This window comes from Anopheles merus, chromosome 2R (genome assembly GCF_017562075.2).
Source record: "Anopheles merus strain MAF chromosome 2R, AmerM5.1, whole genome shotgun sequence".
Lineage (NCBI taxonomy): Eukaryota > Metazoa > Arthropoda > Insecta > Diptera > Culicidae > Anopheles > Anopheles merus.
This window is the reverse complement of record NC_054082.1, coordinates 35,293,798-35,311,142: the sequence shown is the minus strand read 5'-3', so window position 1 is coordinate 35,311,142 and position 17,345 is coordinate 35,293,798. Positions and strand designations below refer to the sequence as shown.

Below are 17,345 nucleotides of genomic sequence, written 5' to 3'. Positions count from 1 at the left end.
AAAAAATGCAAGAGAGAGAGAGAAAAAAACGAAACCAGGAAACAAAAACAAAAACAAAATCGCAAAAAATCAACCAGTTTCCTACCTGAATGGAAGTGGGTGAGCTCCCATTCGCTTGGGCAACGCTGCCCTGCTGCGTATCGCAAGTGAACAAACTCTGGGTTGCGCAAAGCAGTAGTTGCTACAGAGATTAGAGATAATTCGGTAGAGATAGAGAGAAGGGAATACAAACGAAAAAATCCAACAAAAAGACCAAAAAAGGTGGGTATTCCGAAACGGAGAGAGAGAGAGAGGAGTGGATGTGAAATTGCATAAAAAAAACGTTGGTTTAAAAGAAAAAAATGCAAATCCGAGGGAAGCAAGTGAGGGTGGTAAAAAGAAAAACGAGAAAAAAAGAGAGAGAGAGAGAGATTAAAAAAAGATCGGTTAGATGGATGTTGTGGATCAATTGCTATCGATTGATGAAAAATGAGTGCAGCTAGCGTTGAATTTAGGTGGTGAATTGTTTGAATATGACACATGACAAGCACTCTCGAACTATGCTGCCTGTATAAATATGATCTTTAGCAGTTATCTACAATGCTTTATGTTGAAGTTTTAACATCCTATACTTCAACTAACTAAACGAAATGTGTTCTAATGTCTAATTTTCACCTAGAACATTGAGAAAGGGCATCTATAAATGGCATTCTGTTCCGAAAGATGGCTATGTCTATATATTGCACATGCTTACGATCGGAAAATCCATCGAAAATTACACAAAAGCGGTCAGATTGTATCAATATCAATTGATAAAATAAAAATAAAAATAAAAATAATTAAACCAATTTTGATAACACCTTAAACTTAACATATAAGAGTAACAAGCAAACAGAAGAGAATCTTGTTTGATACAGAATTTATTTAAGCAGAATGTGATCATTGAACTAAAAAAGTGGTCAAATGGGAAGCAGATTTTTACGCAAATAAAACACGTTAGCATCAAGCAAGAGATGAAGAGCGAGAACGTTATGAGGGGTTTTTCAGGGGTTCTCATACTTGTGGGATACTCTCATGACTCTTTCTTATTGGAAATGATTTTTTTGTGAAAGGAATTCGATTTTAAAGCATCTGTTTTTGGATGAATAGAGTGCCATAGAGTCCAATTCCCATCCTATAAAGTTAATTTCCGCTAAGAAAGAATCAAGAAAGTATCCCACAGCTATGAGAAGCTCTGAAAAACCTTGTAAACAAAAACGACGCCTTTTGGAAGCGTTTCTACTAGTGATGATTTTGCTATTAACATAAAACGATCATGCATGAAACAGTGAAGTGATTGGTGAAGTGATAGCATGAGGTGATTGTGGAGTGATAACAAATATATGAACACGTAATTGATGGGTATGCGCGTTTAATTAGCCGTCGCTATAAAGTAACCTACACTCGTGTAACGATTGTTGGCCGTTTCGGAGGGTGAAAGTTCTAGAGGGATCGATTAGTTGCGGTTGGCGGAAACGATAACTAATAACGTATATATATATGAAAGGGAAACCCAAAAGTCTAATCAAAAACTAAACGGTAGAGTAGTTTTACTATACAGTTGAAATTATGAAACCACTGTACAGCGAAAAACGATCACTTGGAGGATGTGGATTGTTCGGAGAGGGTTGGGTTGAATTTTGTATGAAATGAATCTAAAATCGAATGCATTCGTTTTGTACGCGATTGATTACGCGAAGCTGCCGGCTTATCGTGATCAATCGCCTACTGTGCTATAGGCTAAGGGGGTTGGCTATTAGTTTCAGCTCGAAAGTGAAAGTAAATTCGTGCAGAAAGTCTTCTCTTCTTAACGCTAGCGAACAAACGAACGTACGTAATAGTTTTAAGTAAAACATCCAATTAGTACAGAAAATAGGGAAGAACGTGGCAGTGACCGGGAAACGATGGATCGGTTCTGTATGAAGGAACAATACAGGGGTAGACGATGAAACAGGTGGTTGCCGCAGGAATGCGAACAGGAAGAACCGATCCATCGTACATAGGGAGCTAAGTGTTAGATCTAAACACAATCAACCAGTTAAACGTAAGGTAAAACAAAACCAGTTCACAGTAAAGTGGTAGATAGTGAGAGAGATAGGTAAGAGATAGAAGAAGTAATAAAAAGCACATAGAAGCGCCCTCGGGACAAACTTACACGAGCGGGTTTGGCCAGTTTCTTGTTTACCTGGACACCTACACCCAGCTTCTGGCCGGTATGGCGGGACGTTTGCTTGATCAGTGCGCAGATCAGCTCCGACTGAAGCTCGGGCATGTCCAGGCATTGCTGGAGGGCGTTCTGGGCCAGCACCACGTGGTAATCGATGCCGGGCTGATTGACCGCTACGGAAAGGAACAGTTGGCAGCTCTGCAAAGCAAACGGTGAACGTGTGTGTTTAGTATGAGTAGTAGTAGTAGTAGTACTCTGCAATCCTTGTGTACCTTGAACAGTTTGATCGCTTCCGCTTGAAGCGTTTCGGAATGGAGTGAGGTTAGCGGTGAGGTGATGTTGTCCTTCGTGTGCAGCAGGATCGGATGTCTCCAGAGGACACAGTCTGTAATACAGAAAGCGGAAAGGTAAGTCGTGACGTTGCTGTGGCGACCGAAAGAGCGAATCTCCTTCGCTTACTTGGATCACCGTCGGTTTCCATGAGCTTCTGTATTAGCTGCTCGTACTGTGTGCCGGCGTTAGGTCCACCGCCAGACACGACCGTTAGATGGTACAGCCAGTTGTCGCGTTCCTGCTTGCCGGGCAGTATCAAGTAAGTTGGGCCCTGTGCAGAGAGAGAGAGAGAATAAGGTAAGTAAGGATGAACGGGTGAATTTCGAAAAAGTTGCGGCTTTCTTACCACTCCCTGCTGCTGAGGATAGATTGCAACCGTTAGCCGCGCTTGGCTTTGTGCGGGATCTTCACGCTCCTCCGAGTCCGAGTCGGACACATGCTCCACCTCCTCGACGCGTGCATCGCGCATGTTAATTTGGCCGAGTGGATTCTGCACATACACCGTATATTAGTTTACAAAATTCAACTCCACCCACCGACTCACCCACCACCACGATCTTACCGTTTCCCCTGGTGCCTTGAAGTACAGGAACATCTTCCCCAGCAGCACACACCAACACTTCTTCGCGTGCCCATTCTTCACCTTCGTCACCCAGCCCTGCACCGTCGGTTTCTGGTCGTCCCGGCTCAGCAGCAGCTTGGTGGCGTTCCTGCGCTGCACATTCTGCAGCACCCGTATCCAATCGTCCATCGTGGCGTTCGAGTCGGCCGTCAGGTAGTACACCTTCTTGCCCGTGTCAATCTCAAACGTGGACGCACCGTCCGCCCGATTGATGCGGCACGCTTCGTCCAGTGCAATCTGGCCCTGCGGTTTCCGGTTCACGTCGTGCTGGCTCTTCCAGTACGTCAGCGTGCCGTTCTTCAGCACGAACCAGCGCTTGCGCCAGGTCTTCAGCTTGCCGCCCAGCTTCGCCAGATGGCCCACCTTCTCGAGCGTTTCCATCTTTTTGTTCGGCGAGTCGGCGTACGACGTGCGCATCAGCAGCGAGGGCATCGAGGCGTCCATGCAGGTCGTATCGACCGTCGACACCGCGTCCGGCGGGATGGCGTAGTCGTCCGAGAGGCCTGATTCAAAGGACAGTTCGGAAATAGCTGTCAAAAGTTAGCCGCGTGACGCCGGAGTGGCCGGTGTTGTGTGTGGTAATGGTGTGTGGTAATGGTTGTGGTGTGTCGTTAGTGAGAATGTTGTTGAGACAACACAAAACGAAACAAACACAGAACAAAACGAAAACAGAAAGGAGTAAAGGAAAAAAAAACAAAAAGCAAAAAAAGAAGAAGAACATCAATATTTATGTAAGTATGAGTGTGAGTTTGTATAAAAGATATGTTGTAATGTATGTTGTATCTAGTATCAATATTTTAATTCTTACACAACAAAAGTTCACCTTAAGCTAATCAAACAATGGTAAAAGGTGATATGAAATTTTGCCAACTATTTATCAAACATTATAATTTTATAATTTTACAAGCACTAAATCATGAAGCAGTGAAACAACAGGATATAACAAGAATTTAAACTATTTTTTTTATCAAAAATGATAGGTGAAACTGAGTAAAGAGTGAATAAAAAATAATAAAATGCTTATACTCATATAAAAGTCAACAAGAGACACAGAAAACAGCTTTTAAATTATCAAAACAATAGAAAAGTTTGTAATAATTAAGGCAAAAAAAGCAAAAAAAAGCAAAACAGACAGCAACGAAATACAAAAGAAAAAGAAAGAAAGCAACAACTAAATCAAGAAATAGAAAACCACAAATTCGTGACGCTGCTTACCACGGCCTTTGTTCTTTGGGCTTTCCGAGCCGGACCGCTTGGCCGGGCTGAGACTAGAGGAGGTTTTGAGGCTCTTCGAGGGACTAGAGGCACTGCCGGACGTGCTCGTCTCCGTGTTGTCCGTGCTGGTGGAGTTGTGCGAGTTGTGCGTCGAGGTGGCACAGGTGAGCATCGCACCGTGGCCGTCCTCCCCGTCGCTGCTGTCGTCGCTCGAATCGCCGGTAAACGGCATCGAGCGGATTTGTGACGCACGCTGAAAAGGGGGGGAAAACGTCGCATTATACCGCTGTATATCCTTTGCCCATTCCCGTTTCCACTTACCCCCTTGACGGTGGCGTACACCGGTACGCTGATATCACAGTAGCCGCCGGATACGGTCTGCGAGCGGGAATTGCCGCCGCCGGCGCCACCACCACCGCCCCCGACACTGGCCGTCATGCCCGAACCGGACTCCTGATCTTGCGACTCACCTTCCTCCCCATCACCGGCCGCCCCGTTGCTGCCAGCTCCCGCCAGCCCATCGTTCGCTACCTGGTAGATCTTCGCCTCCCAGCTGGGGAATCGATGCAGCGGCGGCGTCGGCGGCCTTGGCGTACCGAGATCGGCCACCGAGTCGGACGTGGTCGTGCTCGAGCCACCGCTCGGCAGTCCCTTCAGCCAGGCGGGGGCTTTCTCGCGCGATGGCGTATAGATTTCCGCATAGTCGTGCACGGCGTCCACGTCCGAGCCGGGACTGGCGCCCATGCCCGGCGGTGGCGGTGCCGGATGCTGATGATGCGGCTGTGGGTGATGCTGATGCGCCGCGTGGCCCGACGCTTGGGGCTGGGCCGGTGCAGCCGCCAGCTGGTGCGGCTGCTGCTGGCTAAGCGGCAGCAGGTTCAACCCATCGACCGCGGCCGCCAAGTCGCGGGCCAGTTCCTGCGGTTCCATCGAGAGGTTGCGCCGATGGTGATGGTGATGGTGGTGATGATGGTGATGCGGATGATGGTGCGAGCCGGAACCGGAGCTGCCGGCGTGCAGGGACCGGTGTTCGGGCGGGTCTAGCGATTCGCTGCGCCGGCGGCCGCTGCGCCGCTTCACGTCCTGCACGTCCAGGCTCAGGCTCGTCCGGACGGGTTGCGTCGGCGCGACGCTGCTGTGCCGGGTGCTCTGCGTCGCAATGTGGTTGCGCAGCAGCTCGAGCTGCTGGTTGCACTTGATGTTCTGCTCGCGCAGCAGCTGGTTCTGCTCCTCGAGCTCGCGCAGCTTGTTCGTGACCCACTCCTTGATTTTGGCCGCCTTGGCACCGACCTGGCGGGCGTCCTGCAAGCGGAGCTGCTTCTGCTCCTCGATGGCCGACTCGAGCTGACTGATCTTCACCGGATCGGTACCCTTCGGTGGCTGCTCGGTACCTGTCGGTCCCGTGCCCACAGCTGCCGCGATCGCTTGCTGCGCTCCTGCTGCTGCTGCTGCTGCTGCGGCCGGATTGCTGCTCGGTGAGGGTGACGGCCCGGTTAAGTTCGGTGACTTGGGCCAGTCACACAGTCGTTGCTCCATGGCCCGCACCTGGTGTGGGGAAGGCAAAGAGGGAAAAAAGGGAAACATTGTTAGCTTAATTTAAATAGAAAAACTCGCTGTCGGAAGCAACATTAAGCTAAAAATCAACGAACGAAGAAAGACAGAGAGCATCTTTACACCAACACACCGACATTATTAAAGCTCGTCTCGGAACGCTGCCGGGCAGACTAGTTTCCATCCAAGAGTTTAATTGAATTTTGCACTGCTTTTGCCCAACAGCCAGCTGTAGAGCATGTTCCAACCTGGCAAGCAACAAACAGTCATTGTCCTCCCGCGGCGCTGTGTAGATAGATAGCAGGACGTCTAAAAAAGTAAATACCCTACGGAAAGGATAAGACCAGCGCCGGGATAAAACAAGATGTAATCTTGCAAACGATGCCAAACAGCTCTCAAAAGAAGTCATTGCTAAACTCATGCAGCTACTGCTGTTGATACCTCGGTACCACGATTGGAAGCCGATGAAAAACGGATTAGAGATACAAAGAATACACAAAACACCCAGACCCAGACGCACATTCCGTGCAGATGATGCTGGATGAACAAAAAAGTGTAAAAGTTTGTGGTTGAAAGCGTTTTGGCCGTCAATTAGTTTGGCGACACGGGGAGACACAGAGGAAATAGCGTTCGCATGCTTGAGCTCGTTTCATTTGATCTCGCCGTAGGGTCACGTGCCGCGCCACGTGCCGACCATCATCTGGTCGTCGTCCTGCATGCCATCTCTGACAGGGACGATGACAAATCGGGACACAATTTTCAAGACATTTCATTATCAAGATTCAGTTGCCTTTGGTTAGTTACGCCCGGTTTTCAACGAGCGTGTGTTAGGGCGTATTTTATTTGCGCACTTCATATTTGGCCGATCATTCAAAACGGTTTCAGTTGAAGAGTGTGTTGTTTGTTTGGAAGGGTAAAGAGTCAAAGCATGCTTGTTGAATTAATTTCTATATTAAACAGTCGCAATGTGGTTGGCCCCGTTGCCATGGAAAGAAAACGTGCCAGACGCGCTAGAGAACAAAGCGTAAAACAACAGACTTTAATCAATGAAAAAGGGAGATGAAAAATGAGAACCAGCTTTGAAGAGGTTTTTTAATAAATAGGAGAACAAAAAAAAAACAACCAGCAAATTGATACATTTTCCCCCCTGGGATGCTATTCATTAGAGACGCCGGCTGATGGAAGCTGGCTGAAGCGCCACGACGCACCTTCCTCCCCAAGAAAGGACAATGAACCATCGTACCGTGGCGGTTGACGCTGGTAGGCTTGTGCGTACGGGATGGTGTCAGTGAAGCATGACTATCTCCACTCCCGATATGCTAGACAGAGTTCCATTTCAATGCACAGCACCAAAAACCTCCCATTGGGATAGTGTCCTTTGGGTAGATAGACGGTGCTGCAAGGCGATGACATTGTAGCGTTGACCAGCACCGAACGGAATGCGCTGTCTCACTGCTGCTGGTCGCTTGGATGAGTTGCAATAAGTGTGTGTGGTCGAAGCAGGGAAGTACGACTTGATTGTGACTTCCATCTGTGATGTGGTGCGGTCGGTACAGAGTTTTACATGAAACCACTAATTAAAGTGTTGATGTTTCGGAGGTAAAATGCAGGAGTTAGACAGGCAGGGAAAACCCAATTCGACAAAAATCCTTGGAAAAATCGAAACACTCTCTAATGTTGCAGTTCGTGCTTTTCGCAAGTGTTGCCCCATTTCACGGAAAATGGAAACCATAGAACGACCAAACCACGAAACAAGAAATATCCATTACGCGTTACAATGCTGCAATTTGTTACAGCATTCTTCCTTGTTGTTCTTTTCGTTGGCATTTGGTTCGTTTCCGTGCCGGTTTGCGAACTTTTGCGCTATGTGGTCAACTCTTTTCCGAGGTGTGTGTGTGTGTGTATACCTCATGACATGGTGTGTGACAATGACATTTCTGTTTCGTAAAATGAACCCTGCTACTGCGGCACCGCATGCAGCAGGCAGACATATACACTCCGGTTGGAAAACTTAATCCTAGCCAAAAAGTGACATTTCATGGGAAAAAGAGGAACAAGTACGCAATAGCAAGGAGGCAGCAATGCGCAAGAATTTAGTTTTTTAAACTGCAGCCCAAACCAGCACGTGGTTGCTACGTGAAAAAAGGATTCTTATGTTTCGGTTGTTACCTCTGCCATCATCATCGTGGTGATGCAAAACTTCTTTGATGGATGGTGGTGTTATTCTTTAGAGGGAAAACCACCCCCTTTGTTCAGTTGGGAAGATGAGGAGATGAGTGCCTCTGGGATGAAATATTGCAAATTTGCTAGCCAAAGTCAACCGTCCGTCAACTGTTCCAACAACCGCCATCATTGCCGTCTGTCGGTGTGGATTGAAATATCTCGCCCTGGCCCACGGAAATACCACGCAAGGGATGTGATTGAATTTTGCTGTTTGCTTGCCACAGCCACACAGAGAGTCGGGATGTTGGAGTTCGGAATGTTAGGGCGGTGAAAGGTTTGTTGACCCCGTGGGCACTAGAGCAAACGCGCATGAAGGGCAGAAGCTAGTACAATACCGTATTGTGACGCGGGAAATCACAATGACCTGCCCCCGGCAATGGGTTTTTCCTCTAAGCTGAAGTTGAATGAACGAACGTGTACTGATTCCTATTGAAGGAGTCTTTGCTAGCACAGCAACGGATCGGCTCGAGGATGAGTCAGACTATCCATCACGCAAAGCAAAAAGGAGAGCGGCACCCGATGTGCATCTGTGTCTGTTCATCTTCCATTCCAATTCGGATCAAATTCGTCTTTACAGCACCCGCTGTGTAGTGAAATATATGGCCAACACCGCGGTGGGAAGGAAAACACGAGAGAAAAGGACTTATTATCCTTTGTTTGTTCAAGGTGGAGCTCACTGTTTATGCAAACAGCAATCCAGCAAATTGATCCAAAGAGATTATAGGGGAGAGGGCAGAAAAAGGTGCCAACGTTGTGTGATCCTTTTCTTTATCGGAGTTAATAAATATTCGTACACTTGTGGTACTCTACAACGGATGGGAGGGAGAATGGGAATTCCTAAAAAACCCCCACTTGTAATCAACTCACCGTCAGCTTATTGTAAGGATGTATTGTAAGGTGGGGATGGCTACACAAGCAGAAACGATGGCGAACGTCATAAACGGAAGAGTTGTTGAATTAATCAACCTGATTTACGTGATACCGGCAGCAACCCCCTCAACCACCGACGACAACAGGTTGAGCGTGAAGGTACTGGAGGGACAGCAAGAGGGCAAGGGTGGAGAGGTATCGGGAGTTTTGGCACACAAAATTGGCACACGCTATCGCGTGCCATAACGCGTACAAACGCGCCACCTTGTTACCGAGCTGCCGCGTTAGTGTGCTTGTGCGATGCGGTGTGCCTACCTTTCGGGCGCGCTGCTCTACGCCTTAAAATGAATGAGTTTTGAGGCGAACACATTTGTTACTTTCTCTACTGGGGTCACGACCCCCCCCCCCCTTCGCCCCCCTCTCCACACGAACATTTTCTTACCGAAAGTTGATGTTGCTGCTCACTGTTATATGTAATATACTGTTTTCTGTTCAGTGTTAGTGCTTCCGAGAGTTCCAAGCTGAAACTACGAAAACTTAAACTCTCCGCACCCAAAAACCTGTTAAGGTCGTGTAGTCTAGTATCGCTTGGGTACCATCACCCTCTTCTCATGTATCTATATACATGTACATTGTTTTTGCGTTGAAGTTAAAATTTACGATAATTGCATCGGTGCATCCACCATCGGAGGGGTGTGCTCGAGTTGGGTGTGCCTCTAGCAGATAGCTAAACTTTTCCACCCGTTCGAAGAAGTTCGACAATGACTGGCTCAAGATTATGGACAAAGAGCTGAGCTGAACCCACCCAGTACGCTGCAGCATGGCAGGGTGGCAAAGCGAACGAGTTGCAGACCCACTTTCGGTCCACTGGTGGTAGCAGTGCTACAGGGTTTAGATAATTTATTGCAAATGCGTTCACTGTACGCGGCGATACACGCTTCCCTGTCTGGCAGCGGATAGTAACATCGACTTGGCGTGGTTGCCTTACTGCAACTGATTAAATCCTGTCCACGTGGCAAGGGGCACAGTGTAAAGGCGCATCGTTCACGCCCTGCAGCGACGGGATCGCACTCTAAACAGAAAGGATCGCATCCCATAGGCAACAAAAACCCACCATCCGATGGGTGTGTTGCCCTTTTCTGTGCAGCTCTGCGGCAATGTAAACCATGCAAGGCGAAAATACAACCATCCATTTTCCTAGCTTGGTGCGGTTTTGATCGCGTCGTATGAAGGTGTTACTCCACAATACCAGGATACGTACGCGAAGCGGAAGAACTGTAGTAATCCAACCGGAAACACAACCGGGTCGGAAATGTGCTGCAGCACATGCACATGCTGCATTGCTGCTGCATTTACTAGCACGAAGGTGGAAAGAGCGTATGCTCAAATCCATCCAGGTTCAGGTTTATGGGGTAATTCTATTCCATGATTGAGGCGCCGTACCGGATAGGAGTTTTATCACACTGCGAACGGCAAGCATCGAAGCGTCGAGAGATAAGTTAAAATTGTCAACGCCATTGCACACATATGGCAGTGAATTAAAGTGGTATCGTGAGAAGAGTTTTGAATCTGCACGATACAGGGGTTTTCAGAGGGGGGGTGGGACACATAGTTGGGGAACACTTGCTTGACACTCTTTTGTTATGGTAAGTGAACTTTACATGATGGCCCAAGTGACATTTGCTGGATATTGTTTTCCATATCTGCTCGATTAGTACTCGATACATCTGAAATTATTGATTTGTGTGTAATCAAGTGTGTTGAAAGCGCCAAAATTTGGTGTGTTGGTAAATAAGACTTTCTTCTATCGATGGACTCTGCCGTCGAGCTCATTTTACATTCGTAGATTTGATTATTTATGAAAAACAAAATCAAATTTTGTGTGACGTTATTTTATAAACAATTGATATTATTTAAGTATAAAACGGCTTCATGAACTTCTTTTTTTTTTTTTTTTTTCTTTGGCTCAACAACCGATGCCGGTCAAGGCCTACCAACCCACTTGTGGGGTTGGCTTTCAGTGACTTATTGATTTCCCCCCATAGCAGGATAGTCAGTCCTACGTATGGCGGCACGGTCTATTTGGGGCTTGAACCCATGACGGGCATGTTATTAAGTCGTACGAGTTGACGACTGTACCATGAGACCGGCTCATGAACTTCTACAACGATAGAAAACATCATTTCCGATAGAATCTAGAAGAAAGTAACGAAAAAGCCGCATCACAGTTGATTTTAAAAGACTTTTTCTAAATTCCCTTAAACTGGTGCAGTTTAAGGGAATTTGCTCGAATTCCCGATTATTCGTGCTCGAAAATGTCAATTGGGTAAGGCTCCAGTTTAAGAGAACTTGTTCGAATTCCCGATTATTCGTGCTCGAAAATGTCAATTGGGAATTAGAACTCTTTTTGGATAGGCTTATATGGAATCAAATTAGAATCCCGTTTTCACGTTATGACTGCCATAGAGTCCAATTGACACCATATAAAATCCACTTCCCAATAAGAAAGAGTGAAGAAAGTGTTCCACAACTATGACAACCCCTGGAAAACCCTGTAAATTGGAAATGGAAGATCGCTGATAGGTAGCGTTGGTTGCATCTTTGCAATTCCTTTTCATACAAGCAATCTGTTTCAAACTACGATAGATTGTGTTAGTGTGCTTCTTTGCCAGGTTTACAAACTTTTCGTACATCGAGAAGTAAAGCTGTTTGCTGGGAACTATCCACTCGCTGTACATTTGCATGTGCACATGCGGCTCTGTGCGCCGACAACCATCGGCCGACTGATGAGCCGTTGAAGATGACGTTGAGGAGCTAGTGCAGGATCAATTTTCAACTTTTCCCACTCAATCATGCATAGGGCTTCATCGGTAACTTTTGCACGGGCGAATATTTCTTCCCCCTTGCAGACGATGGCTCAAGGTGGAGGGATTGGCGAGACGGACTACTTTACCGTGCTTCAGCTTCAGTTACAAGTTCACGCTAAGAGCAGTGAAGCAGTGAAGTGAAGACACTGGAAGTAATTAGCATTTCTGGGAACGGAAATTCTCCACTTCGTTCGTTAATCCGACAGTTCTGGGTTCAAATAACGGGGTAAACTTTTAATACAAAGGTTATTATTTTTAAAAACACATTTGCAGCTGCTTGTTCGACTATAAAACAAAAAAAAAACTATAGTGAAAGGCGGAAAAGATATAGACGCTCTTTAAGATAGTTCTTTGTTTCCCAAGAATCTGCCTCTCCCCCTCGGCTATATTTGTGCACTTGACGCACGCGACAAGCGACACGGTTAACGACTGCAGAACGCATAACAACCAGCCGCCGTGAATCTGTCGCTCGGATTTCAATTAAATCTTTCACAAGTTTAGTTCTTACGAAGGAGGAGGAGGGCAGATGAGTGGGTTCCGCTTTCCACTTGCCACCGCGGTGAAAAGTTGGCAATCTATTTCCGCAAATGGAACTGCTTCTTCTCACTTGCTCATACTCTCTCAGCACGCTTTTTTTTCACACTTGGCCCGGTTGGCGTTGCACTTTGATCGTTGTTTTAGTACCACCACTACCAGTCGTCGTCGTGTTCAATTTCATTTCCTTCTTTTTTTGCTGCTGTTCTTTTCTTCTCCATTGCTACAGACATACCGAGCTGAGACACATTCTGCTTAGGAGCCATTCTCAACCCTTCTTACAGTCGTCACAAAGAAATCAGAATCAGTTGGAAAGGGAAAAGCAGTGAAAGATCACGCTTGGGGGCAGTAGAAATGGCAGTGGAAGGAGCATAGGAAAAAAACGACCATAAACGAGCGTTATAGAGAACGACCTCCCCCCCCCCCCCTATGGTGATCACAAACCTAGGCAGGATGACAGCCTGCTGATGGTTCCAAGACGTCGCCCGCCGATCGATGGAGAGCAAGGGGCCGTTAGCGTACCATTCCAGTGGCGCCAGTGGTTTGCCCAAAAGGGATAAAGGGTGAAAACAATTCTACGCGAAATGCAAAACCTAATGGTGGAGCGAAAATGGTGTAGTTTTGGCCCGATAATGGTCAAAGTTTGTGCTTCGTGTTGTGTTAATGCTGTGCTGGATTGTGTGCTGCCCTTTTTTTCATTAATATCTCCCTCTCGCCCTGGGTGGCGACATTACAATGTGGAATAATGTGTATTTCCTTTCCTTATTCCTGTCACGGGGGTGGTGGTTTTGTATGTATGTAAGTAACACACAGGCTCAACACACAAGACACTGAAGCAAACTACACTAAGAAGTGGGCTTACACACTTGCTGTTGTCAGGCCAGTTGTGCAAAATAATGGCACACTTTCCCGGACGAACCCACACCGTCGTCCACCGTCGGTTTGGGTCCGGGTTTTACACGGTGCTGGTGCTGTGCCGTGTTTACTGAGAGGGGAAAAAGGGGGGAGGGGGAGTGCATTCGAGTCTAAAAATATGTTTTCCCAAATTGCTCCATTTCCTTCGCTCGGGTGCGCTCTCTTCTGCAGGTGCAGCGGCAAGGGTGCACCACCGGATGGAGAGCGCGCGTTTTTGGGGCTGCTGTGTTGTAATTGAAATCTCTCGCAGCAGATTGAAAATGTACACAAATCGGATGGGTTTCCTCGTTTGCGAGCAGCTCTGTATTGTGAAAATTTCCCTTTTTTTGCGCTTTTCGCGCCGACTGAAAACACACTCCATTTGCACTGATGGAACGTGCTGCCCCGTGTTTGGAATGGGTTTTTTTGGAATGCAAGGGCCGTCGGGCTAGGGGTTCTATGTGGGAAATAATGTGCTCTTCCCCCAAACAGACAGGACTGGTGGTAGCGGTGGCAGCTGATTGTTTTTAAATTGCCATTTTTTCTGTCTGTACGCTGCTCATTTTAACACTGCTTCCAACGTACGGGCAAATACCACATTTTCAGTTTTTTTTTCAAACCGTGCGCGCTACTTATTTTTATTACTCAGACAGATTTGCATCGAAAAAACGATCGATCGATCGATGGATCGTTAAAAGTATGGTACTTGGTGCACATTCTTTTGCTGGCCTATAATTCGAATATTACTTTGCTTCACTTTCCTCCGCCCGAAAAGGGAACATTAAAGAAGCATTTACTCCTTTCGTATAAGGCTCGTGTGGTAAATGTCATTTTTTCAGTCAGCCAGCGACCCAAGAATAGGGCGAAATTGATTATTTATTGATTTGCAAACGAATCAACAACAGAGACGCGGCAACCAAACGGGCCTGGGGCGTTGCGTGCTGCAGCACAATCGTCGGTGCGCTGCTGCTGCTGCTGCGTATCGTGTTCATCGCAGTGAGAAGTGAGTGACGACTTGTACTGCACAAACACAAACACACACAAATCACAATTGTAATTTGCTATTAGGCGGACAAAACGGATTCAGATTTGATTTTTTTTCACGATCGATGGGAATGTTTATTTATGATTACTTTTCCTTTCATCATGTTGGTTGCTTTCTCTCACACGCTGGGTTTGCGTTGGCCCAGAAAGAGGTTTAATAGTCTTCTGGCCGCAATCAATTATGGACATTTTATGTGTATGTTTTTTACGTTCTTAAGTAGCGAGAGCCGAACGTAGCCGTTTGTACTTGGTAGAATGTGCGTTGCGGCATAAAGGAAGAAAACGAAGGATTTTATTGCACAAACATACTTTGCTGTGCTGTGGTAATTGTACCAAATATGCATCTGGGGTGTACGATAATTTGCAATTGCTTTACTATTCTTGATTCCTAATAAATCTCCTAATCGAATTCGAAAAGAGGCGCAGAAAGTTGGTAGTAAAAAGATGAAACCCCCCCCCCCCTAAGTACCTCCCCAATGAATGTTTCAGTGGCGCATAAATCAGCGCCGACATAAATGTCCACACCCAGCCCAGGTTCGGTTCGGTGGTGCGGCATTGTTCTAAATTACCCTTCAGAAAAGCTGTATTGTGTAAAGATTATGAAAGCTCCCCCCTCCTTTTGAAAAAAAAAGTCAATCTCCAGCCAAATTGTCCACGCCTTTTTCCCCGTCTGCCGCGAGGGAATCGATTTGTTACAGCTCTTCGGGTTTGGATGGACCCTTCATTGACTACTTCACTCTTTCTCTGGTGGGTGTTTTTGGTCACATGGCGAAAGAAAGCGGCAACGCAACGCCGCCCCCAAAACATGGGTGCGCTGGGCTGGTTCGCTTGCCACTGATTGACGTGTGCCGCGCCGCGCCATTACACGTTGTCGAGTTTCGTTAAGCGAACGGTGGAAGAAATATGTACACGCGTGCCACGGAACAGCAGCAGTAAGTTACAAATCAATATACGTACACAAGGGAAGCATTTTGTCGTGGAGCGCCATCGCGCGGCCCAGTTGCCGCTGGCAGGCGGCCCATTATTGCAACGCTGGCGAAGATGATGATGGCGCGCGGGTTCGATGATCGGGTTGGGTGTGCTGTTTTACTTCACAGTTTATTGTTTTCCTCGGCTCTCTGTGGGATATCAGTTTTCTAAGGTGCCACCAGCATATCCTGTGTTTTTTGTTGTTGTTACGTCCTTTCCCTTTCTTTGGTTGGCTGCTTTAGAAATAGCCGGATGCGGATCCACTAACCGGAAAGGATGTCACGTGCTTTTTGTATGGGGGGGGGGGGGGGGTTTGGGACCTTTCTCACTTAAATCTCACTTGTATAGAAGCACCTTTTTATGTTGTTCACATTCGTTTAATTAAAAATAAGCACTGAATGTCACACTGATTAACACACATTTTTGTATTTATCATTAATGAACCAGCAAGCTTTGTTTCGGGCTTCATCTGAATGCACTATGTAGCCGAACTTTTATAGCAAACAAAAAAAAACTGAACACTGAATTATAAGAGCAGTTTTCATCCTTTTACTGCCCACAGACAGACGCACAACATTCATTGAGGTGTAAGTAAAACTGTGCAAATATTTGACGGTAAGAAGGGAAAAGACTTTGTCCCCCTCTATTTCCGTCGACGCAAAGCAAGGAAAAACTCTATTTTGGAAAATAAAGTGCGTTCGCCGCACTGTCTGCTTGCTCGCGTCTCTGTTTCGAACTAGAATCTTGCTTGATCGCACCAACACACGGGTAATTTTGATCGCAATACACTCACACACATACATAAAAACTAACATCCTTTACCGTTGTTGCCAGGGTAACGCACACACACGCACACGCACGTATTAAATGCACCGAGAAACGAACCCCCTTTGCAACGTGTGCGCTAGGGGATGAAACGAACCTTTATAGGTACGCACAACCGTTAAGGGGGAAAAAGGATCGAATAATCACTTGAAAGGATTGGTGCAAAACCGGCAGCTCAAGCAATGTAGCATGTGTGTGTGTGTGTGTGTGTGAGTGTGTTTCTGCATTGTTTTATTGGAGGTAGAATTTATAGGAAAATAATCTTTTGCTAAAACGAAGCTCAACTAAATCCACAGACGACCGTTTTGCGTAAGTGCGGTAGCGACGCGGGTGCGCGTCAGCTGGTTCATTGTCTTCGCCCTTTCTTTTTTTGTTGTTGTTGCTTCACACAACACTCTTCCGTTGAGGGTGAGACACTGGACGGATCCCCTCGGGTAAGGGTGTCGAGAACACCCGACATACGGCAACATAATGTCGCGCCCGTCGGTTATGGTTTTGATGCATATTTTCAGCTTCCTTCGCTATCTCGCTCTTTCGCACTTTCTTCACAGCGCGTGCGGTTACGCATCCGAGAGAGAGAGAGAGAGAGAGAGAGAGAGGAAGGTGTTCCTTTTTGCGCCTACCGAACGGAACGCAAGAACTATGCTCGCGCGTCCGGCGGCTTGCGTACGGCGACGCGCAGTGGTGGTGGTGCCGGCGGTTTTGGGTTTTGCGCAAGTGACAAAGAACCGTACGCAAGTAGAGAAAAAAGGGTGGCGTGGATGGATATTTGTGCGTTGCATTCGTTTCAATGTTCTTTGTTGGTTTTAGTTCTTATTTTGTGCTATTATTTGCCTGAAAAATCATGCATGGTTAGGCTTTTCATTTTACGATCATTTAAGTAACCTTTTTGGATTGTAGCTGACGGTGCGCAAGAAAAAAAAAAAAGATTGGCCCAGAGACTATGGCCACAGCAAATTCATTATTTTATTCTGGTAAAACCCGCTCCATGCGTCTTCGTTGGGACGGCAAATAGACAGAAACAAAAGGTTGCGTGATTGTTCGCTTTTCACAAATTATGAAACGCACAGAAAGAAAACACAAAAACTTGGCAAAGAAACATAATTGACGACAACGGCAACGAGAGTATTACGTGCCAAAGGGTGGTTGGTTGAAGCGAACGGAGCACTGGGAGTTTTTGCGACCTTACCGCAGCGCTTGCGATTGTGGCGGA

General features: G+C 46.7%; 1 protein-coding gene across 16 annotated transcripts in view; it reads right to left on the bottom strand.

The window, feature by feature from the left end:
- LOC121590377 (uncharacterized protein CG43867) overlaps positions 1-17,345 on the bottom strand; it is a 178,143-nt gene that overhangs the window by 5,754 nt on the left and 155,044 nt on the right. For 6 of the 16 annotated variants that reach the window (XM_041909999.1, XM_041910005.1, XM_041910006.1 and 3 more), the window contains 8 exons: positions 4,677-5,900; positions 4,356-4,608; positions 3,081-3,670; positions 2,865-3,008; positions 2,645-2,789; positions 2,458-2,570; positions 2,174-2,383; positions 86-181 (listed from right to left, as the gene is read on the bottom strand). In XM_041909999.1, the coding sequence (XP_041765933.1) occupies positions 86-181; positions 2,174-2,383; positions 2,458-2,570; positions 2,645-2,789; positions 2,865-3,008; positions 3,081-3,670; positions 4,356-4,608; positions 4,677-5,900 (2,775 nt within the window). Of the gene's footprint in view, positions 1-85; positions 182-2,173; positions 2,384-2,457; positions 2,571-2,644; positions 2,790-2,864; positions 3,009-3,080; positions 3,671-4,355; positions 4,609-4,676; positions 5,901-15,295; positions 15,829-17,345 lie in introns of all 16 variants that reach the window. The other 10 variants (XM_041910011.1, XM_041910009.1, XM_041910007.1 and 7 more) reach the window with 10 other exon arrangements.